This window comes from Bombina bombina, chromosome 7 (genome assembly GCF_027579735.1).
Source record: "Bombina bombina isolate aBomBom1 chromosome 7, aBomBom1.pri, whole genome shotgun sequence".
Lineage (NCBI taxonomy): Eukaryota > Metazoa > Chordata > Amphibia > Anura > Bombinatoridae > Bombina > Bombina bombina.
Window position 1 is genome coordinate 375406287 of NC_069505.1, and position 25388 is coordinate 375431674.

A 25388-nucleotide genomic window follows, 5' to 3' on the forward strand; every position below is an offset into this window, starting at 1 on the left:
GAGTCAGGTCTATGTGTATTTCCCTTTGCAGTCTTGCAGTTTCATTATGGGAATCATGTTTTAGGAAGTTTGTCTTACCTGGGGTATAGTCTTTTTTCGAGTTTGACTTGTTTTTTCTTTTAAAAAATTTGCGGGCAATTAAGGCTCGCGAGTGTGCAAAATTCTGTTATTTATTGCGTCATTCTTGGTGCAAGTTCGTCATTTCCTGGGTCTTAGTTGACACCAGGTTGTTTGGCTCAAAATTGTGTTTGTTATCATGCGAGTTGCGTCATTTCTAGATGTTTGTTGGCACCAAAAAAAAATTCAACTTCCTTTTGTGTCGTGCGTCATGCTTGGCGCCAAAAATTTTAGTTTATTTTACCTCACTTCCTATATGCTCCTTGCCTTCTTTATGCTCAGAGGGCTATGCTATTTGCTTTTTTGTCAATTTTAGCATTTGTATTTTTTCCCATTCCTGAAACTGCTATATGTGGAAATAAGATTATTTTTTTTACATTTTACAAGATGTCCCAATCTGATCCTGTCTCAGAAGCTGCTGTAGGAACCATGCTGCTTGAATACAGTTCTAAAAAAGCTAAGTGTATCTGTTGTAAGCTATTGGAGATTATATCTCCAGCTGTAGTATGTAACAGTACATGATATCCCAGTTGATATGAAAAATTATATTGCTGATGCGATACAGAAGGCTATGTCTGCTATTCCGCCTTCAAATAAACGTAAACGGTCTTTTAAAACTTCTCATACTACTGATGAAATTTGTATTGACCGACAACATACTGATATATCCACCTCTGATGAGGATCTCTCTGATTCAGAAGATTCTACTTCAGACATTGACACTGATAAATCATCTTATCTTTTTAAGATTGAGTATATTCGTTCCTTGTTAAAAGAAGTGTTGAGAACTTTGGATATTGAGGAGTCTGGTCCTCTTGATAATAAATTCAGTAAACGTTTAAATTCTGTCTATAAACCTCCTGTGACTACTCCTGAGGTTTTTCCTGTTCATGATGCTATTTCTGATGTGATTGCTAAGGAATGGTCTAAGCTTGGTACTTCTTTTGTTCCTTCTTCAAGGTTTAAAAAGTTGTATCCTTTGCCAGTGGCTAAATTGGAGTTTTGGGAAAAAGTCCCTAAGGTTGATGGGGCCATTTCTACTCTTGCTAAACGTACTACTATTCCTATGGAAGATAGTACTTCTTTTAAGGATCCTTTAGATAGGAAAATTGAATCTTATCTAAGGAAAGCTTATTTACATTTTGGCTATATTCTCAGACCTGCCATTTCTATGGCTGATGTTGCGGCTGAATCAACTTTTTGGTTGGATAGCTTAGCACAATGGGAAAAAGATTCTGATTTGCATAGCATTGTTCGTTTGCTACAACATGCTAATCATTTTATCTGTGATGCTATTTTTTATATCAGTCCTTTAGCAATGAAAGAAGTATCTTGGATACTTTCTTGGGCGGAGTCCAACTCCTGTCTAATTTCTGCGATACATATCCCAGTTGTAGACAATTGGGAAGCGGATTATCTCAGCCGTCAGTCTTTACATCCAGGGGAGTGGTCTCTCCATCCAGATGTATTTTGTCAGATTGTTCAGATGTGGGTTCTTCCCAAAATAGATCTGATGGCTTCCCATCAAAACAAGAAGCTTCCCAGGTACCTTTCCAGGTCCAAGGATCCTCAGGTGGAGATGATGGATGCGTTAGAAGTTCCTTGGTTTTATAAACTTGATCTTGTCCAAATGTCCAGTTGCCAACCTTGGCCACTTCCTGTAAGGCCAGACCTTATGTCTCAAGGGCCGTTTTTCTATCAGGATCTCAAATCGCTAAATTTGAAGGTATGAATGGAAATTGAACGCTTAGTGCTTAGTCATAGAGGTTTCTCTGACTCAGTGATTAATACTATGCTACAGGCTCGTAAGTCTGTTTCAAGGAAGATTTATTATCGGGTTTGGAAAGCCTATATTTTGTGGTGTTTTTCTCATAAATTCTCTTGGCATTCTTTTAGAATTCCTAGAATTTTACAGTTTCTTCAGAATGGTTTGTCTGCAAGTACTTTGAAGGGACAAATCTCTGCTCTTTCTGTTTTATTTCATAGAAAGATTGCTAAACTTCCTGATAATTCACTGTTTTATTCATGCTTTGGTTCGTATCAAGCCTGTTATTAAATCAATCTCCCCTCCTTGGAGTCTTAATTTTGTTTTGAAGGGTTTGCAGGCTCCTCCTTTTGAGCCTATGCATTCTTTGGATATTAAACTACTTTCTTGGAAAGTGTTGTTCCTTTTGGCTATCTCTTCTGCTAGAAGAGTTTCTGAATTGTCTGGTCTCTCTTGTGAGTCTCCTTTTCTGATTTTCCATCAGGATAAAGCTGTTTTGCGGACTTCGTTTAAATTTCTTCCTAAGGTTGTGAATTCTAACAACATTAGTAGGGAAATTGTTGTTCCGTCTTTGTGTCCTAATCCTAAGAATGCTCTTGAAAGATCTTTACATTCTTTAGATGTTGTAAGAGCTTTGAAATGCTATATTGAAGCTACTAAGGATTTTAGAAAGACTTCTAGTCTATTTGGGTTTTTTTCTGGTTCCAGGAAAGGTCAAAAAGCCTTTGCCATTTCTTTGGCATCTTAGTTAAAGCTTTTGCTTCACAAGGCTTATTTGGAGGTTGGACAGTCTCCGCCTCAGAGAATTACAGATCATTCTACTAGATCAGTCGCCACTTCTTGGGCTTTTAAGAATGAAGCTTCAGTTGATCAGATTTGCAAAGCAGCAACTTGGTTTTCTTTGCATACATTTACTAAATGTTTCCATTTTGATGTATTTGCTTCTTCAGAAGCAGTCTTTGGTAGAAAAGTTCTTCAGGCATCTGTCTCAGTTTGATTCTTCTGCTTATGATTTAAGTTTTTTTCTTGAAATGTATGTGTAATTTATGAGAAAGACTTATTTTTTTGTGGATTTAATTTTTTCAGCGGAAATAGCTATTTTTATTTTATCCCTCCCTTTCTAGTGACTCTTCTGTGGTCTTCCATATCTTGGGTATTTCTATCCCATACACCACTAGCTCATGGACTCTTGCCAATTACATGAAAGAAAACATAATTTATGTAAGAACTTACCTGATAAATTCATCAAGCTTATTTGGAGTCGGGTCAAGCCCCGCCTCATAGAATCACAGCTCATTCTACTAGATCAGTCTCCACTTCCTGGGCTTTTAAGAATGAAGCTTCAGTTGATCAGATTTGCAAAGCTGCAACTTGGTCTTCTTAGCATACATTTACTAAATTCTACCGTTTTGATGTATTTGCTTCTTCTGAGGCAGTTTTTGGTAGAAAAGTTCTTCAGGCAGCTGTTTCAGTTTGATTCTTCTGCTTCTAATTTAATTTTTTTCCTTTAATTTATGAGAATAAACTTATATTTTGGGTTGTGGATTAATTTTATCAGCGGAAAATGGCTGTTATTATTTTTTTTATCCCTCCCTCTCTAGTGACTCTTCTGTGGAGTTCCACATCTTGGGTATTTCTATCCCATACGTCACTAGCTCATGGACTCTTGCCAATTACATGAAAGAAAACATAATTTATGTAAGAACTTACCTGATAAATTAATTTCTTTCATAATGGCAAGAGTCCATGAGATCCAACCTTTTTATGGTGGTTATGTTTTTTTGTATAAAGCACAATTATATTTCCAATTCCTTTTTTGATGCTTTCTACTCCTTTTTTCTATCACCCACTACTTGGCTATTAGTTAAACTGAATTGTGGGTGTGGTGAGGGGTGTATTTATAGGCATTTTGAGTTTTGGGAAACTTTGCCCCTCCTGGTAGGATTGTATATCCCATACGTCACTAGCTCATGGACTCTTGCCAATATGAAAGAAATGAATTTATCAGGTAACTTTTTACATAAATTATATTTCCTTGCAGTTTTAGGGAGTGATTGTGCATTTTACAGCACTCTTGGTCATAATTGTAGCTTTTTCAACATTGAAGGTTCCATTGACTCTCCACAGGACAAGGAGAGATATCAATGATGGAGCACAGACATTTAAATAAGAAATGCAATATAGGTTGTATAAAATGAGGACTTACTCCACCAGTCCACCCTATAGTTGACATTTAGATTTGTTGTAACTTTTGTAAGGCTTTTTAAAGTACTCATCCCTGGCAAAAGGGTGCTCAAACCCAGGAGTATTCTCAATATGAATCAAACTCTTAAGCACAAAGTACAGTATTTTCAGGTTTAGAGCATTTCAGTATAAATGTTAACATGTGACTGTGTTAAATAAAATTTGCAATCAAGAGGCATTTTTACCATTAGTATTCATCAGAGTACTATCTCTCCCAAGCTATCCCAGATCTTAATGAACTTCTCAGCAGTGGTTCTTTTATTTTACATCCATCTTAGAAACAAATGTAGGTTGTTCGCAAACTAGATCTATATGTAAATAATTGTTTGTGCTTAAAGTATACACAATAAAATAAATGTTATCCCCATATTTAGAACTTCTGATTATGAAATGTCATCATACCTTTTTATCTTATTTTTAAAATTTGTGATGGGAACATTATCTGAGGGTCTCCCTATCTGTCTCTTTCTTCCTTCCCTCCTTTCTAAATCAACTTAAAAACAGAATTGAATTGTCCCCCCCCCCACACACACACACAAACACATACACACACACAAACACACACAAACACACACACACACACACACAAACACACACACAAACACACATACACATACACACACACACAAACACACACACAAACACACATACACATACACACACACACAAACACACACACACAAACACACACACATACACACACACATACACACACACACAAACACACAAACACATACACGCACAAACACACACACACAAACACACACACACACAAACACACACACACATACACACAAACACACACACACAAACACACACACACAAACACACACACACAAACACACACAAACACACACACACAAACACACACACACACAAACACAAGATGCCTTTCATTTAGTTCATCCTTCAAAGTCAATTAAGCACTATTGTCAGACTTGTTTGTGGGCATAAACCTTCTTGCACTGCCATGACGTAACCCTTTTGCTCTACCATTGCAGATTCTTGAGCAGTATGAAAAGGATGGATTCCTGTTTTTGGCCCAGGTGTTCAATTCTTCACATTCCTTCCTTGAAGATTTAACAGGTCTTACGCTGCTACATCAGGAGACCCAAGCTGCAGAGGTAAATATCATCCAATCACAGACTAATATACATATATAAGTAGACGCTGGTGCCTGAGATGGTATGTACATAATACCGGGCACACTCCTCCAAGAATGAACAGCTGCCCTTCTAAAATAGTTTATTTACATTAGATCTTTGTATTTATTTTTTTAAACATGATCTATCTGAGTCATGAACTTTTGATGTTGACTTCAGGGTCCTTTTGACATGTTTTTTTATGGCGCTTTATAAATAAAGAATAATAAATAAATAAATAATAAATATAACTGACTTTCTCACAGTAAAGGGGCAGTACAATTGCTAATTATGGGGGGCACCCTTTTTCATGGACTGAATAGTATTGATAGAGTTGTATGCTACCAATAAATAATAATAATGTGCTTGATTCATATTGGAATTATATTTGTTATTTACTGTTTTTTTCTACCATTCAGAATTAATGCGTTAATTGAATTTAACCCTGAATGAAGTATACACTTTTTTGCAGCGTCGTGTGCTGGGCAAGATTGTCTTTTTCTTCTTGTTTTTTTTCTTTCTTCTTGATATTTCAGTTCTGATTTGTTTGTATTTTATATTTGTAATTATTGATCAATCTCTCTGCACTATCTCTCTGCTAATAATATTGTTAATCAGCAGAGAGATGTATGACATAGATATTATATTAACTCTTTAGTGCTGATACAATATTTTATGAGAATATATATATATATATATATATATATATATATATATATATATATATACGCCAATACTCAAAAAATAAATACAGCACTCAGTGTAAGATTCATCTTGCCAAGGTGCCCAGCCTAAATATATATACTCCAATAATCCTCTAGACCCCACACACTGTAGCAGTGCTTGCTAATTTAACTCTTTATTTACTGTCGTTAGCCATTACTGCTAATTTCATTTATTAAGGGGTGCTTATACCTTCAGTATACCTCTCACTTTTGTGCCTTGTTAAAGGGCCATAATACCCAAATGTTTAAACACTTGAAAGTGATGCAGCATAGCTGTAAAAAGCTGATTAGAAAATATCACCTGAACATCTCTATGTAAAAAAGAAAGATATTTTACCTCAAAAGTTCCTCAGTAGCCACCTCCCATTGTAAAGTATTTCTAAGCAGCATTTTAGTGTGTTTGTCCTGGGACATCTGAAGGGACTAGCATCGTGCACTCTCATATTATTTCACCAATCAGGTAAAGGAAGCTTACTATGAAATCTCATGAGAGTTAAGTCAAATCTCATGAGATCACAGTAAGAGTTCATGACCTCAGCACTGCTGATGCTGATTGGCTGCTGTTCATTTCTTCATTTTTTTTTTTATTTTTTTACCTGCAGCTGGGAGCAGCTGAGTATAACTTTGTACACAGAACTAACTCTACTGAGCTGAGGAAATTGTGAGGTAAAATATCTTCCTTTTTTACATAGAGATGCTCAGGTGATATTTTCCTGTCAGCTTTTTACAGTTATACTGCATCAGTTTCAAATGATTTAGCATATGAGTATTATGTCCCTTTAACCATTGCTAACCTGTTCTGTGTTCCCTTCTACCTGTGTTTGCTATTTATTTAGATATATCTGCAGCTTTTCCATATTGTACACCTATTCTAATTAATCTTATGGGGCAAATTAGTGCGACTTGGGCCATTGGACCATCAGCTGATCATTTGGTGATCCACTGACCATTTAACCCCTTCAAACCCATGTTTTACTTTGTAAAGATATTTTGGTGTTCCCCCTTCTCAGCTATGCATTTTATGTGTTAAGTCTATGTATATTAATAATAAATAGGCTTTTGCAGCTTTGTCTTTCAGTCAGTGTTCAGGGGTCAGCAATCTCTCAAGTCTATACCCCAGGAGTTTCTACTCTCTCCTAAATTTAATATCCCCTCGGCTATTACTGAGTTAAAGGGATACTTAACCAACATTTTTTCTTTAATGATTCAGATAGAGCAGCAATTTTAAGCAACTTTCAAATGTACTATTACTAACAATTTTTCTTTGTTCTCTTGCTATCTTTATTTAAAAAACAGGAATTTAAAGCTTAGGAGCTAGCCCATTTTAGGTTCAGCACCCTGGATAGCGCTTGCTCATTGGTGGCTACATTTAGCAGACCAATAAGCAAGCATAATCCAGGTTTTAAACCAAAAATGGGCCAGCTCTTAAGCTTTACATTCCTGCTTTTTAAATGACGATAGCAAGAGAAGGAAGACAAATTGATAATAGGAGTAAATTAGAATGTTGCTTAAAATTGCATGTCTGAATCATAAAATAAAAACATTGGGTTTAATATCCCTTTAAGCCTACAGCAGTCAAACGCAGATGCATGCAAGGGGCAGAAGATGATCCCTCTCAGGTCTTTAGCTCATCAGGGACATCCCTTAGTAGCAACTCTTTTAAATTCCCTACAGTAAAAAGGTACATTTGAATCCAAAGAGTCCTCTTTTGAGGATGGATTTTCAGAAACTCAAGACCCTTTCCCTGAAGCAGTAGCAAAGTGTTTATCCTTTAATATTAGGCTTCAGCATATTCATGAACTATTACAGGAATTTTGAATTGCCTTGAAAGTAGGTGATTTTCCCACGTTGAACAAACAACCTGTTAAAATAATTGATAAATGTGTTAAGGCAGCAGCCAAACAGCCTTCTAAGTTCTCAATTCTGTTTCTGATATTGTTTCTAAGGAATGTAATAAACCAAAGGTAGCCTTTATTCCATCTGCAAGGTTTAAAGCTATGTTTTCCTTCCCCTCTACAAATTGGAGATATGGGAACCGATACCCAAGGTGGAATGAGTGATTTCTACACTTGCTAGGTGGACTGCCATTTAATTAGAGGATAGTACCTCCAGGGATCCAATGGACAGGAAGCTTGAAGGCTTTCACAGACCCTTTCAATTAGCAAGCTTTATGTTTATACCAGCCATCAATGTAACCTGTGTAACTGCAGCTTCTGCGGTCTGGTGTGACAACCTTTCAGAACTAATTTCTGCTGAATCATCTTTTGAAGGAGATCCATGATGGTGTAACCCCCTCCCCTAACGACTGCAAGCCACTTTATATGCAATACAGCAGTTGAGGTTATACACATTAATGCATAGAATGCAGCTATATCTGTTTTGGCAACACAAGCCTTACAGCCGGCTAACATGGTCTCTAAAAAAAGACTTTTAGCCTTTCCCTTTCAGAGTTAAATCCTATTTGTTCCAGGACTGGATGTAATTATTGCCACATTCATTAGAGGCTATGGAGCTTTCTTACCACATGAAAAAAATCTAAGGGTAAACATAGCCCGTCAAGACGTTTGTGTTCCTTTCGGATTCTATTAACCAAAAAGCTTTCTCTTCTTCTGCCCAGCAGTCAGTTAAGGATCCTTGGGTGTTGGAAATAATTTTTCAGGGGTAATGAATAAGCTTTCAAAGCCTCCTCAGGGAAAATTCCTCCTGTCTTGAATACTTGAGATGCCCTAAAGGCCAGAACTATTCTGGCTTGTGTAAAAGATCTGGATTATATGGGTTTAATTGTTCCAGTTCCAGCCTCAGAGCTGAACCATGGATTTTACTCCAATATTTCCAAGGAAAGAAGGGATTTTTTGTTTTGCCCTTTACTGGATCTCAAGACCTTGAACAAATTTCTGAAAGTACATACTTTCAAGATGGGGACGATTCACACTATACTTCCTTTAATATTGCAGAGTCAATTTATGGTTGCCATCAACTTAAAGATGCCTATTTACATATCTCCATCCTCAAAGATAATGTCAAAGTACTCAGATTTGCCTTCCTAAACAGGCACTATGAAATTATGGTGCTTCCATTTCGTCTGGCTACAGCACCCTTAGTGTTTATTAAGGTACTAGGAGTGCAAGCTCAAGAAATCTCTGTAGCTCCCTTTCTGGATGATATTTTGGTGTAAGCACTCCCACACTCATGCTGTTCCTTAAATTATTGGCAGTCAAGGTTGGGGAATCAATTTACAGAAGCGTTCCTTTACTATTCAGACTTGTGAATCCCTTCTAAAATGAATCATCGACTCAGTGTCTATGCTCCTGTCACTAACAGAACAACCCAGGGTCAAACATGCATGTGCTCATCTTCAACGCACTTTTCTATTTTCCGTTAAGTGGCATTCATAGTAGCTACCTCCGATACACTTCCAGGTTTCATCCACGGCCTCTTCAACTGACAATGCTTTGACAGTGGAACAGAGACTCCGAGGACATATCTCAGAAGATGATATTAGATTTTAAGTCCAGACTGTCCTTAAAGGGATATAAAACAGTATGTTTCATTGTTTTAATAGCAAAGTCCTGAGCAGTGGTTTATACTCAATAGGTGGCAGAACTTGTTTTTCATTTTATTTGCCCCACTCTTTCATTCATGCTTTTCTGGTTTCCTTCTATCTACCTGGCCATATGAATAGCGGTGTGGGAGAAATTAAAGCTCTGGTATGTTTTGGTGTTTTTGCCTCCTCCCAGTGTACTGGGGTATAATCACACATGAGATGACCTTGTGGACCTCCACTATAATGAAACTATTTTTCTTCATTATCTTTCCAGTTTATTTCTATTATCATATTTGTTTCATTCTTTTGGTATCCTGTTGAAGGAGTAGCAATGCACTTCTAGGAGCTAGCTGAACACAATGACTGAGCCAATCAGACTAGGCAAATATGTGCAGCCACCAATCAGCAGCGGGCTCTCAGTAGTGCATTGACTTACCTCCCTGCTTTTCAACAAAAGACACCAAGAGAACAAAGAAAATTAGATAATAGACATAAATTGGAAAGTTGTTTAAAATTGCATGCCCTATCTGAATAACAAAAGAAAAAAATTGGGTTCCATATCCCTTTAACTTCACCATTAATTAACACTGAGGGAATTTGATAGTATTCCGTCCGCTCCAATTTAAGGAGCTATTACATCATTTTTTTAAACTTTTTTTTATTTCAACAACATTTTAGTGAAATGCACATTAGCTGTTTATTAAGTTGGTTAATTTAGAGTCAACATGGAAAATAATACTTTTTGCGCATGTACGATATAAATTTAGAGAAGATGGCACCACTAACATTTTAGTTCATCTTTTTCATGAGTAACTTTAATTATCACATAAGTAAAAAAAAATAATCTTTAAGTTAAACTGATCTAGTTCAAGCATCTAATAATTTGCTTTTATATTTATAGATTTTTTTTAAAAAAAACAGCTGTGCAGGACTAGTCCTGGAGTCATGTAATTGAGCTCATGGTGTTGTAAATTAATTACATTGAGAAACCTTATGCATAAATTTGTAGTTACAGAGGATAGGTAAACATTTCTTCATCGTTTCAACAGAAAATGTTCTTATGCTAATTTGCTATGACTCATTTTAAGTGCTTCATGACTGGTTGACATACTTTAGCAGCAGTGAAACTCATTATACGTCCTTAGCAAATTTTAATTTCATCCTCTCTGACATCACGGACAGGATTTTGATATTTTTGCTTTGGCCTGGTGTAGTCATAACAATTCCTGCAACCATAGCACAAACCGTTTGATACCAATGTTACCAATGTACGAATATTTTTCCCTGCATTAAGAGCATCCCCCACCCCCAGATCTTCCCATATTTAAAGGCACAGTCTAGTCAAAATTAAACGTTCATGATTCAACTTTCCAATTTACTTTTATTATCAAATTTGCTTTGTTTTCTTGGTATTCTTTCTTGAAAGCTAAACATAGATAGGCTCATATGCTAATTACTAAGCCCTTTAAGGCCGCCTCATATCTCAGTGCATTTTGACAGTTTTTAACAGTTAGACACTGTTATTTCATTTGTGTTATATAGATACCATTGTGCTCATTCCAATGGAGTTATTTAGGAGTCAGCAGTGATTGGCTAAAATGCAAGTCTGTCAAACAAACTTAAATAAGGGGCAGTCGTCAGAGGCTTAGAAAGAAGGTAATCACAGAGGAAAAAGTATATTAATATAACCATATTGGTCATGCAAAATTGGGGAATGGGTAATAAGGGGATTATCTATATTTTTAAATTAAAATGCCGGAGTAGACTGTCCCTTTAATACAATAGTGTTGGTTATGCAAAACTGGGTAATGGGTAATATAGGGATTATCTATCTTTTTAAACAATAACATTCCTGGAGTAGACTGTCCATTTAATAAAACTATGACACCCCCACTACAATAGAAACCTAACCACGCTGGTAACATTATCATAAGTAACCTCTCCACCCTTGGACATTAACCCTAACCATGAACTCCTTATCATAGCAATTCCTATAGCACCCACATGAATCTCTAGCACAATTCCCTAACATCCAAAGTTTCTATGAATTTCCTTAGACACAAACGTGTCTAGTATCATTTTATTAGATGAAAGGGTAACTACTTTTATATCATATAAATCTAAGCTTGTTTGCTCTGTTTTTAAGTGAGACCCTTACCATTAATTTTTATTTATTTATGTATTTATTTTTTTGCTTAGTTGAACATCACTGAGAAAGGATGGCTGGTGAAAAGCATTTTAGAGCGTTTTCTTCTAACTAGATTGTCACTACCACAGTTAGGCTTATGTACTGTCTGCAGTCATCTCTGAAATCAAAGGAACTAACTAAAAGAATAATATATATATAGTGGCTGGAAGACCTAGGGACGTTTGTTGGATTGACCCTTACTCCACTGGATCATTCCTATGGCAATTAACCCCCTTCCTCCTAGCTCCCCAACGCAATTTAACCTTCTACATCCCAGACCCACCAACACCACAATTTTACCCTAATTGTATCCTCCTCTTATTGCATTAATTCCTGCCATACCACGGTGGTTGCTTAGGGGTGTTCATGTGGGATTGCCCCATGCTGGTTAGCTAGTAATGTGTATGAGAGGGTGTTTGGGTGCTAGAGTGCCTTTACCACAGTGGTTGCTTAGGGGTGGTCATGTGGAAGGGCCCCATGCTAGCTGGCTAGTAATGTGTATAAAAGGGTGTTTGGGTGCTAGAGTGTCTTTACCACAGTGGTGGTCATGTGGGAGTGCCCCATGCTGGTTGGCTAGTAATGTGTATGAGAGGGTGTTTGGGTGCTAGAGTGTGTTTACCACAGTGGTTGCTTAGGGGTGGTCATGTGGGAGTGCCCCATGCTGGTTGGCTAGTAATGTGTATGAGAGGGAGTTTGGGTGCTAGAGTGTCTTTACCACAGTGGTTGCTTAGGGGTGGTCATGTGCGAGTGCCCCATGCTGGCTGGCTAGTAATGTGTATGAGAGGGTGTTTGGGTGCTAGAGTGTCTTTACCACAGTGGTGGTCATGTGGGAGTGCCCCATGCTGGTTGGCTAGTAATGTGTATGAGAGGGTGTTTGGGTGCTAGAGTGTCTTTACCACAGTGGTTACTTGGGCAGTAGAAGATTCATTTTCACCAGTGATTAATGACAGTTGTTGGGCTGTGATTAACTTTAGTTGAGGGGGCCGATATTACTCACTGTGAGGGGTTAAATAATGGTTTAGTAGGGATTAGTGAAGTGCATGATGATCACAGGGGTAAATTATTGTAGAGGAGTTCAGGAGGTAGGGAGATTATAGAGAGGAGGAGACTCTGGGTGGAGCAAACATTAAAGAGATCGAAGAGGTAGGGCATTAATTACGATGGGAAATATAGAGCAAATGTTGAGGGGAGGATGCTACTCAGGATAACTTGGTGGATGTGATCCAGGACATAATAATTTAACTTGCATGTGAGTGTTTTTAGGATTAATTAGGGAGTGTGAGTCCAGTGGCAGATTATATTGTGTAGGGGTTTAGACGTAGGCTGATGCAATACAATTTACTAAGATATAGTAGTGACAATGATATTGAATTTTCTTTTAAAAAAAGTGAAATTGTTTAATTAGATTATATATATTTCTCCAACATTGGTGTGTCCGGTCCACGGCTTCATCCTTACTTGTGGGAATATTCTCTTCCCCAACAGGAAATGGCAAAGAGAGCACAGCAAAAGCTGCCCATATAGCCCCCCCTCTGGCACCACCCCCCCAGTCATTCTCTTTGCCGCTTTGAACAAGTAGCATCTCCACGGGGATGGTAAAGAGTATGTGGTGTTAGTTGTAGTTTTTTATTTCTTCTATCAAGAGTTTGTTATTTTAAAATAGTGCCGGTTTGTACTATTAACTCTACAACAGAAAATGAAGAAGATTTCTGTTAAAAGAGGAGTATGATTTTAGCAGTAGTAACTAAAATCGGTTGCTGTTCCCACGCAGGACTGTTGAAACCAGAGAACTTCAGTTGGGGGGAACAGTTTGCAGGCTTATCTGCTACAGGTATGATCAGTCATATTTCTAACAAGACATGTTAATGCTAGAAGACTGTCAGTTTTCCCTTAAGGGGTAAGTAAGCCATTTTCTTAGACTTATAACAGATTAAGGCTTATTATTGGGCTCTATACTGGTTGACACTATTGTGGGCTAAATCGATTGATTTATTTCATGTTTGGCAGTGTTTTTGAGTATGTTAAAGCACTTTTGGGAACGTTTTTATTCGCCTGGCATTTAGTTAGACTACTATTTCTCTCAGAAAGGCCCCTTCACTATAGTAGGCAGAGGAAGGAGGCCCCGTTTTCACGCCTCAATTGCGCAGTTTACTTCCATGGCAGTGCATGCAGCTACATGTGAGGGGTCTGGTGGCTTCAAAAAACGGACTCAGGAAGGTTTATTTCAGTGCTGAATAACTCTCAGGGAAGGTAAAGAGCCGCATCAAGGCTGTGGCTGTGATTGTAGTGTACGAAAATTGTTAAATTAAACAAATAGCTCCGGTTTGCTGATTTTAAGGGTTAAAGTCTTGAAACTTGGTGTGCAATACTTTCAAGGCATTAGGACTCTGGGGTAAAAAATTTGTAAAAATCGGACATTGCCTTCATTGTTTTCCAACATATCAGAAATAAAGTGTGTCTGTTTATTATTTAAAGGGACAGTAACGCTTTTCTTTAAAAACGTTTTTATTGCATTATTAGCCTGCCAAGGTCTGTCTAACATGTCTATACCTTCAGATAACTTATGTTCTGTGTGTATGAAAGCCAAGGTGGTTCCCCCTGTTAATGTATGTGCAAATTGTGTCATAGCGTCCAAACAAAGTACGGACAGTCCTGACACATTGAATAAGATTGCCCAAGATGATTCTTCTAATGAAGGTAGTGGGGATAGTTCTTCATCCTCTCCTTCTGTGTCAACACCAGTTTTGCCCGTGCAGGCTAGTACATGCTTGTTACTATGCAACAATTAACAGCAGTAATGGATAATTCTATAGCAAATCTGTTATCCAAACTGCTATCTTATCCTAGAAAGCTTGATAGCTCAGTTTTAAATACAGAAGATGAGCAGGTTGGCGCTGAGGACAATTTATCAGTTGTACCCTCACATCAATCTGAATTGGTAGCGAGGGAGGGTCTGTCTGAGGAGGAAATTTCTGATTCAGGAAAAGTTTCTCAGCAGGCAGACACTGATGTCGTACTATTTAAATTTAAGTTAGAACATCTCCGCGCCCTGCTTAAGGAGGTCCTAACTACTCTCGATGACTGTGATTCTCTGGTAATTCCAGAGAAATTGTGCTAGATGGACAAATTCTTAGAGGTCCCAGTGCACGCTGATGCCTTTCCGATACCCAAGGTGGCGTACATAGTGACTAAGGAGTGGGAAAAGCCAGGTATACCTTTTGTTCCGCCTCCTATATTCAAGAAAATGTTCCCCATGGTTGACCCCAGAAAGGACGCATGGCAATCGGTTCCTAAGGTGGAGGGGGCAGTGTCAACATTAGCTAAGCGCACAACTATTCCTGTCGAGGACAGTTGCGCTTTTAAAGATCCTATGGATAAAAAATTGGAAGGATTGCTAAAAAAGATATTTGTTCAACAAGGTTTCCTTCTTCAACCAATCTTGTGCATTATTCCTGTCACCTCTGCAGCGTATTTTTGGTTCGAGGAACTAGAAAAATCACTCCAAAAAGAGACTCCATATGATGAAGTCATGGACAGAATTCACACACTGAAATTGGCTAATTCTTTTATTTTGGATGCCGCTTTCCAATTGGCTAAGTTAGCGGCGAAAAATTCAGGTTTTGCAATAGTGGCGCACAGAGCGCTCTGGCTAAAATCCTGGTCGGCGGATGTGTCGTCCAAGAATAAATTGCTTAATATTCCTTTCAAGGGTAAGACCCTTTTCGGGCCGGAATTGAAAGAGATTATTGCGGACATTACTGGTGGAAAGGGACATGCCCTTCCACAGGATAGGCCTTTCAAGGCTAAGAACAAATCCAATTTTCGTTCCTTTCGCAATTTCAGGAATGGACCGAATCCTAACTCTGCGGCCTCCAGACAAGAAGGCAACTCTTCCCAGCCTAAACCAGCATGGAAACCATGGCAAGGCTGGAATAAGGGTAAACAGGCCAAGAAGCCTGCTGCTTGCTACCAAGACAGCATGAAGGGGTAGCCCCCGATCCGGGACCGGATCTCGTGGGGGGCAGACTTTCTCTCTTCGCTCAGGCTTGGGCAAGAGACGTTCCGGATCCCTGGGCGCTAGAAATAGTCTCTCAGGGGTATCTTCTAGAGTTCAAGGAACTCCCTCCAAGGGGAAGGTTCCACTTGTCTCGTTTATCTTCAGACCAGATAAAGAGACAGGCATTCTTACATTGCGTAGGAGACCTATTAAAAATGGGAGTGATAAACCCAGTTCCAACAGTGGAACAAGGTCTGGGTTTTTACTTGAATCTGTTTGTAGTTCCCAAAAAAGAGGGAACTTTCAGGCCAATTCTGGATCTAAAAATCCTAAACAAGTTCCTCAGAGTTCCATCATTCAAAATGGAAACCATTCTCTCAATCTTACCAACAATCCAGGAAGGTCAATATATGACTACCTTTGACTTAAAGGATGCATACCTGCATATTCCTATCCACAAAGATCATCATCAGTTCCTGAGGTTCGCCTTTTTGGACAAACATTACCAGTTCGTGGCTCTTCCGTTCGGTTTAGCCACTGCTCCCAGAATTTTCACGAAGGTGCTAGGGTCCCTTCTAGCGGTTCTAAGACCGAGGGGCATTGCTGTAGCACCTTATCTAGACGACATTCTAATCCAAGCGTTGTCTCTTTCCAAAGCAAAGGCTCATACAGACATCGTTCTAGCCTTTCTCAGGTCTCACGGGTGGAAGGTGAACGTAGAAAAGAGTTCCCTGTCCCCGTCAACAAGAGTTCCCTTTTTGGGAACAATAATAGATTCTTTAGAAATGAAGATCTTCCTGACAGAGGTCAGAAAGTTAAAGTTTCTAAACGCTTGTCAAGTTCTTCACTCTATTCCTCAGCCTTCCATAGCTCAGTGCATGGAAGTAGTAGGATTGATGGTTGCAGCAATGGACATAGTTCCTTTTGCTCGAATTCATCTAAGACCATTACAACTGTGCATGCTCAATCAGTGGAATGGGGACTATGCAGACTTGTCTCCCCAGATTCAAGTAGACCAGGTAACCAGGGATTCTCTCCGCTGGTGGTTGTCTCACGATCACCTGTCTCAGGGAATGAGTTTCCGCAGACCAGAATGGGTCATTGTCACGACCGACGCCAGTCTCTTAGGCTGGGGTGCGGTCTGGGAATCTCTGAAAGCTCAAGGTCTATGGTCTCGAGAAGAGTCTCTTCTCCCGATAAACATTTTAGAACTGAGAGCGATATTCAATGCGCTCCTGGCGTGGCCTCTCCTAGCAAAGGCCAAATTCATAAGGTTCCAGTCGGACAACATGACGACTGTAGCGTACATCAATCATCAGGGGGGAACAAGGAGTTCCTTAGCGATGAGAGAGGTATCCAAGATCATCAAATGGGCGGAGGATCACTCCTGCCACCTATCTGCAATTTACATCCCAGGTGTGGACAACTGGGAGGCGGATTATCTGAGTCGCCAGACTTTTCATACAGGGGAGTGGGAACTCCACCCGGAGGTTTTTGCCCAGTTAACCCAACTATGGGGCATTCCAGATATGGACCTGATGGCGTCTCGCCAGAACCAGGGACCCCAAGGCGACACTGGTGGACGCATTGGTGGCGCCTTGGTCGTTCAACCTAGCTTATGTGTTTCCACCGTTTCCTCTCCTTCCCAGGCTTGTAGCCAGGATCAAACAGGAGCAGGCCTCGGTGATCCTAATAGCCCCTGCGTGGCCACGCAGGACTTGGTATGCAGACCTGGTGAATATGTCATCGGCTCCACCATGGAAGCTACCTTTGAGACAGGATCTTCTGGTGCAAGGTCCGTTCGAACATCCAAATCTAATCTCTCTCCAACTGACTGCTTGGAAATTGAACGCTTGATTCTATCTAAGCGTGGGTTTTCAGATTCAGTCATAGATACTCTGGTTCAAGACAGAAAACCTGTAACTAGGAAAATTTACCATAAGATATGGCAAAAATATATCTGTTGGTGTGAATCCAAGGGATTCACTTGGAGTAGAATTAAAATCCCTAGGATACTTTCCTTTCTCCAAGAAGGTCTGGATAAAGGTTTCTCAGCTAGTTCCTTAAAAGGACAGATATCTGCTCTGTCTGTTTTGTTACACAAACGTCTGGCAGCAGTGCCAGATGTTCAGGCGTTTGTACAGGCGTTAGTTAGAATCAAGCCTGTTTACAGACCCATGACTCCCCCTTGGAGTCTAAATTTAGTTCTTTCAGTTCTTCAGGGGGTTCCGTTTGAACCCATGCATTCCATAGATATTAAGTTACTATCTTGGAAAGTTCTTTTTTTGGTTGCTATTTCTTCTGCTAGAAGAGTCTCTGAATTATCTGCTTTGCAATGTACTTCTCCCTATCTGGTATTCCATACATACAGATAAGGTAGTTTTACGTACCAAGCCTGGTTTTCTTCCAAAGGTCGTTTCCAACAGGAATATCAACCAGGAAATTGTTGTTCCTTCTCTGTGTCCGAATCCAGTTTCAAAGAAGGAACGCTTGTTACACAATCTAGATGTGGTCCGTGCTTTAAAGTTCTATTTAGAAGCAACAAAGGACTTCAGACAGACTTCATCTCTGTTTGTCGTGTATTCTGGTAAGAGGAGAGGACAGAAAGCTACTGCTACCTCTCTTTCCTTTTGGCTGAAAAGCATCATCCGATTGGCTTATGAGACTGCCGGACGGCAGCCTCCTGAACAAATTACAGCTCATTCTACTAGAGCTGTGGCTTCCACTTGGGCTTTCAAGAACGAGGCTTCTGTTGATCAGATCTGTAAGGCAGCGACTTGGTCTTCTCTGCATACTTTTGCCAAATTTTACAAATTCGATACTTATGCTTCTTCGGAGGCTATTTTTGGGAGAAAGGTTTTGCAAGCCATGGTGCCTTCCGTTTAGGTAACCTGGTTTGCTCCCTCCCTTCATCCGTGTCCTAAAGCTTTGGTATTGGTTCCCACAAGTAAGGATGAAGCCGTGGACCGGACACACCAATGTTGGAGAAAACAGAATTTATGTTTACCTGATAAATTTCTTTCTCCAACGGTGTGTCCGGTCCACGGCCCGCCCTGGTTTTTAATCAGGTTTGATGAATTTCTTTCTTTATACACTACAGTCACCACGGCACCCTATAGTTTCTCCTTTTTCTCCTAACCGTCGGTCGAATGACTGGGGGGCAGAGCCAGAGGGGGGGCTATATGGGCAGCTTTTGCTATGCTCTCTTTGCCATTTCCTGTTGGGGAATAGAATATTCCCACAAGTAAGGATGAAGCCGTGGACCGGACACACCGTTGGAGAAAGAAATTTATCAGGTAAACATAAATTCTGTTTTTTTATTTTTTTTTAAACTTATTTTTATCAGACACTGTTTATGAGTGTGAGTCCTTTTATATGTATTTATGTTGTGTTTTATGTAAATTTCTTCTTCCCCTACCCTTTACGTGAGCTCTGAAGTTGCGCTAACCCAATGTGCATTAAATTCGATTGCGCTCGAGAGATCACGTTTACTTTCAACTCTTAATAAGAGCACTTTTCCGTTGCATGCAAATAGCTTAGAAATGCACGATCCTAATGGGATAATACACACTTTAAACATATTAAAACATTTTATTTTAAAATGAAAAACAAGTTTGCAACATTTTTTTTTGCCCACTTTTTTCCTGTAATTTAAAGGGACATGAAACCCCAAATTGTTCTTTCATGGTTCAAATAGAACATGACATTTTAAACAACTTTGTAATTTACTTCTTTTATCTAATCTGCTTTGATTTCTTGGTATCCTTTATTAAAAAGCAAACCTAGGTAGGCTCAGGAGCTGGGAGCTAACTGCTGATTTGTGGCTGCATATATATGCCTCTTGTCATTGGCTTACCGATGTGTTCAGCTAGTTCCCAGTAGTGCATTGCTGCTCCTTCAGTAAAGAATACCAAGAGATTGAAGCAAAATTGATCATAGAAGTAAATTGGAAAGTTGTTTAAAAATGTATGTTCTATCTGAATGATAAAAGAAAAATGTTGTGTTTCATGTCCCTTTAAAGGGGCAGTAAACCTAGCAAATAATGTTATATAATTCTGAATAGTTATATAGAGCACTTGCTTATCTCACTTGCATGTGCTCAAAAATGTCATCAGTTCAGATGTTTCTCTTCTTTGCAAAGTGTTTGCTGGGAAGGTCTTGTAGACCTGAAGAGAAGGGAAAGAGGTGACATGATAGAAATATATGAATGGGCTTAATAAAGTGGAAGCTAAAATCATTTTCCACAAAAAATGTTCATGCTTCAGATAGGGCATGCAATTTGTCACAACTTTCCAATTTACTTTTATCATTAAATTTGTTTTGTTCTCTTGGTATTCTTTGTTGAAAGCTAAACCTAGGTAGGCTGATATGCTAATTTCTAAGCCCTTAAAGGCCACCCCCTTATTCGGTGCATTTTGACAGTTTTCTACACCTAGACAGCACTAGTTCATATGTGCCATATAGATATCATTCGCCTAGATTACGAGTTTTGCGCTAAACAGGGTGCGAAACTAACGCCAAAAAAGTTGCGTTATTTCACTGTCCATAGCGCTGCCGTTACGAGACTGAAAAGCCTCCTTGTGCTGTGCAATATGGTGCGTTAAATTCCATACCGCACAAAATCCAAGGGCTAATTTGATGTGCTTGTGCACGCTTTCCCCCATAGACATCAACGGGGAGAGAGTGTTAGAAAAAAACCTAAAGTGCGGAATTAAAAATCTCTGTAACGCAACCCCATTGATGGGGAAAAAAAGTTAAATTTAAACCTAACATATACCCCAAGTCTAAACACCCCTAATTTGCACCCCCCGACATCGCCGACACCTAAATAAAATTATTAACCCCTAATCCGCCGCTCCCGACATCGCCAAAACTAATAAAAGCTTTTAACCCCAATCCGCTGCTCCCCAACATCGCCGCCACTAAATAAACCTATTACCCCTAAACCGCCAGCCCCCCCCCCACATCGCAAAACACTAAATTAAACTATTAACCCCTTAACATAACACACCCCTAACTTTAAATTAAAATTACAATATAACTTTCTTAAAATAAATAAAAACTTAAACTATAGTTTATATAAACAAGAAATTAACCTAACAAAACTACAAATTTAAAAAACCTAACACTACGAAAAAAAAAAAAAAAAAAAAAAAAATTACAAAAAATAATAAACACTAAATTACGAAAAATAAAAAACACTAAGCTTACAAAAAAATAAACGATATTATCTAAAATAAAAACAATTACACCTAAACTATAGCCCTATAAAAATAAAAACACCCCCCCCAAAATAAAAACAGCCCTTAACCTACAATAAACTACCAATAGCCCTTAAAAGGGCATTGCCCTAAGTTAAACAGCTCTTTTACCTGTAAAAAAATACAATGTCCACCCAACAGTAAAACCCACCACCCAACCAACCCCCAAAATAAAAAAAACCTAACTCTAAAAAATCCTAAACTACCCATTGCCCCTAAAGGGGCATTTGTATGGGCATTGCCCTTAAAAGGGCATTCAGCTCCTTTACACTGCCCTTTAAAGGGCATTCAGCTCTTTTATGAGTGACCATCCCTAATCTAAAAAAAAAAAAAACTAACACTAACCCCATAAAATATACTCCTGAAGTCCGGACATCCATCTTCATCCAGGCGGCGAGAAGTCTTCATCCAGGCGGCGACACCTTTATCCATCTCGGGGACGTCTTCTTTTTTTTTTTTTTTTTCCAAAACAAGCTTTATTGAATGTAAGCAATGTTGGTACATAAAGAGAAGCATTGACAATCAAAATCTGGAAGAATCATACAATACAGTTCAAATGTCTACAATAAGAGACAGGTGTAAGTGAGATTCATGCCTGTCCAGTGAAGGTGAGTGAACTACCAACTTAATCCAGGTATCTTGAGCTTGTGTCCTCAGATTAATCTGAGGAGTTTAGATAATCAAACATAACATAAACTTAGATGCTTGACAACAGGTTCTACAAACATATATATATAAACATTTACCTTCGTAGGCTTGCTTCATACCATTGAAGGTAGCATATGTCCTGAGGTCTACCCCCGTCCAGCTTGACGGGAGAAAGAGGTCAGAATAAAGAAAGAATAAAGAAGAGAGGGGAGAAAAAAAAAGGAGGGGAGAGGAGAAGAGAAGGGTTGGACAAGGAGGGGGAAGAGAGATAGGGGGGGGGAAGGGCCTCTGAACAATCATGCAAGAATCATAGTGATCAGAATTCTTTTCCCTCCCATGTCAGCGTCATCATTTCATGTATAGCCAATCTTCCAGTTTTCAAAAAGTGATAACGCTCTAATCTGAGCAAGTCCCCCACTCTGAGCTTCCACTCCGAGACTGTGGGAGCCTGTGGGCTCTTCCAATGCAGCGGGATGAGCCCTTTGTCACAATTTAGCATTAACATGAAAAGTAGGTGCTTGTCAACTCCCAGAATTTTAGGTAGCTCATGGTATATCAGGTATGTTGGCTTAGGGGGGATAATAGTCCTCAGGACTCTGCTCATTTCCCCCAGCACCTCCTCCCAAAAAGGTTGGATATGGGGACAGGTCCACCAGATGTGCAGGAGAGACCCTTCTCCACCACATCCCCTCCAGCAGCACCCACTTGTGTTAGGATAAATCTTACGCAGCCTTTGAGGTGTAAGGTACCATCTGCTCACTAGTTTATAGTGCGATTCTTGAATACGCGCTGATATAGACGCTCTCTTTGTCTTCCGAAAGATCTTAATCCAATCTCTAGCGGATATATCTATTCCAAGCTCCGTTTGCCACGCAGAGGCCAATGCCGGGAGGGCATTGCCTCCTTTGCTCAGTAGTAGTCGGTAGATTTGGGAGATTAAGTGACTCGGAGCCTGCTGCGCAACGCATAGGGACTCATAGGGCGTTCTGCGTCTTGTCAGTGCCCCACGATCCCCATTAGTGTCTAGGTAATGAGCGACCTGAGCCACTCTGAACCAAGACGTGAAGGTGGTCGGATCCCACTCAAGCAATTCTGTCTGGGTTTTAAGCTTGTTATTTTGAAGGATATTAGCGAAAGCTGTCTCTGCAAGAGTGTAAACCTCTCCCCCAACGTGTTTTGGAAGTTCCAGCCCCAAATCAGGGTTTTCCCATATAGGTACGTTTGGTGAAGTAGGGGTTGAGATATAAGCATCTCTGACAAGCACTTTGTCCCAGGCTTTAAAGGTGTCATATATCATTGGATACTGAGACGCAATAACCGGGCGATTCTTAATAGATACCCAAGCCAGTGCACCTACGTTTTTTCTCTGCAGGATCTCCTTGTCAATCTGAATCCAGAGCTTGGTGTCAGAGTTATGACTCCATTCCACAACTCTCTGGAGGAAGATAGCGGTCTGGTACTCTCCCAAGAGCGGGACTCCGAGACCCCCTCGCTCTCTAGGCAAGTACAGCGTGGATCGTCTTATTCTGGGTTTTATTCCATTCCAAATATATGTCTCAAGGCCGTTTTGGATGCTTTGGAGATATGGAGATGCCGCCGCTGCCGGGACTGTCTGCATAATGTACAGGACTCTTGGTAGTAGATTCATTTTAACTACTCCAATACGACCCAGCCAAGAGATCGAATTTTTTTTCCAGTTAGCCAGATCTCTTAAGATGTCATCACGTATTCGTTTGTAGTTAAGGTCAACTATCTCAGAAGTATGAGATGTGATAGTGATGCCTAAGTATTTTATACTCTGCCTTGCTATCTTCAAGGGGCTGTGGACTCAGCAAAGAGATCCGGGGGTTCCGATATATTGATGATTTCGGATTTTGAGGTATTCAAGAGGAAATTGGAGACATTTCCGTAGTCTTTAATTTCTAGAAGTGCCTGATTCAGAGAGGACGCGGAGTCCGAAAGCGTTAGAAGGATGTCATCGGCATACATCGACAATTTATGTTCGATCCTGCCAATAGAGAGCCCTTTCACCAAGGGGTTGTGCCTGATTTTGGACGCTAAGACCTCAATAGTGAGAGCGAAAAGAAGAGGCGACAAGGGGCACCCCTGTCTCGTCCCATTGTTGATCATAAAGGTGTGAGAGAGTGCCATTTACTCTGACACGCGCGTTTGGTGCAGAGTACAGGGACATTATGGTGTTTATAATGCCTGGGCCAAATCCGAACTTTTCCAAAGTCAGTCGGATAAACGTCCAACTGACCCGGTCAAAAGCCTTCTCTGCGTCGGTAGTGACCAGAGAAAGTGGCAGGTTGTGGAGGTGTGCATAAGTTATCATCTGCTGTATTTTAAGAGTGTTGTCTCTAGCCTCCCGGGCCGGTATAAAGCCGACCTGGTCAGCAGAGACCAGATCGGGGAGTAGCCTGTTTAAACGTGCTGCCAGTACTTTTGCTAGAATCTTTACATCCGAATTCAGCAGCGATATCGGCCTGTAGTTCTCGGGTTTGTCAGTGGATTTCCCGGGTTTGGGGATGACCGCTATGTGGGCCTCAAGCATGGTTTTAGGGAGGTCAGGGGAGTTTGACAAGGTGGTGAAAAGGTCCGTTAACACGGGGACAAGGATCTCAGCGTATTTTTTATAATATTTGAGTCCAAACCCGTCAGGTCCTGGACTTTTCCCTGCTGGGAGGTCTTTGACAGCCTTCTGTATTTCTTCCCTTGTAATCGGGGAGTCCAAGAGGTCCCTGTCCCTCTCCGTGAGTGTCGGGAGGTCAACGGACTCAAGGTAGACACGAGTCTCCTCCTCCAGTCGCTGCGGTGAAAGTGGGGCATTTGCAACCCCGGCCGGATTTTTCAAATTATAAAGAGACTCATAGTAGCTCCGGAATATCTCTGCCACTGAGTTAGCATCTGCTGCGGACACACCATCATGGTCGGTCATGTGATGGACAAAAGCTTTGAGCTTTCTCCTATTTATTGCTCTAGCCAATAATCTTCCAGGTTTGTCACCCTGCTCAAAGTATAGCTGACGTAGGATAAGGGCCTGTTTTTGGTAGTCCTCCTGCAAAAAATGCAGCAAGTTGTTCCTAGCTAGCACTAGCTGTGTCATCCCCGAGTCATCTCTTGGATGGTCTTTATGGAACTGTTCTGCTGTTTCTACTTGTGCTAGTAGAGTGTTGTAACACTCTTTCCTCATTTTCCTGAGCCTTGCCTTCCTTTCCATTAGGAGGCCCCTCATGGTGCATTTATGTGCTTCCCATACAGTGGACCTCTCCACACCCACATTTGCGTTGAGACGGAAAAACTCAGCCATTTCTCTCCTAAGATCGGCGTCAAACACCGGGTCATCAAGGAGCGTATCATCAAGTTTCCAAATAAAAGGTGTAATAGGCACACTTGGCCATTGAATAGAGCAGCTCACCGGTGCATGATCGGACCAGGTGATCGCGTGAATTTTACTGGCCTTAGTGATAATTAGGCCCACAGTATCTGTAAATAAGTAGTCAATTCTGGAATACTTACGATGCGGGTAAGAGTAAAATGTGTAGTTACGATCGGCCGGGTGATGCGTGCGCCATATGTCGTGAATTGCAAGCTCTGACAGTGAGGCAGTTATACGCTTAAGTGTTTTATGCGGAGTGCTAGAAAGGCCACTGGAGGTGTCAAGGATGGGGCTAAGGGGGGCATTAAGATCCCCCCCAAGGAACAGGACTCCAGTCTGCATTTCTAAAAGTTTCCGAGTGACTCTCTGGAGAAAGAG

The 25388-nt window shown here is 40.2% G+C and overlaps 1 protein-coding gene across 2 annotated transcripts in view; it reads left to right on the forward strand.

Moving 5' to 3' along the window:
• The window catches only part of ATG7 (autophagy related 7), a 582165-nt gene that overhangs the window by 460511 nt on the left and 96266 nt on the right, over nucleotides 1-25388 (forward strand). For both annotated transcript variants that reach the window (XM_053721092.1, XM_053721093.1), the window contains one exon: nucleotides 5128-5250. In XM_053721092.1, coding sequence (XP_053577067.1) covers nucleotides 5128-5250 — 123 coding nt within the window. The remainder of the gene's footprint in view (nucleotides 1-5127; nucleotides 5251-25388) is intronic.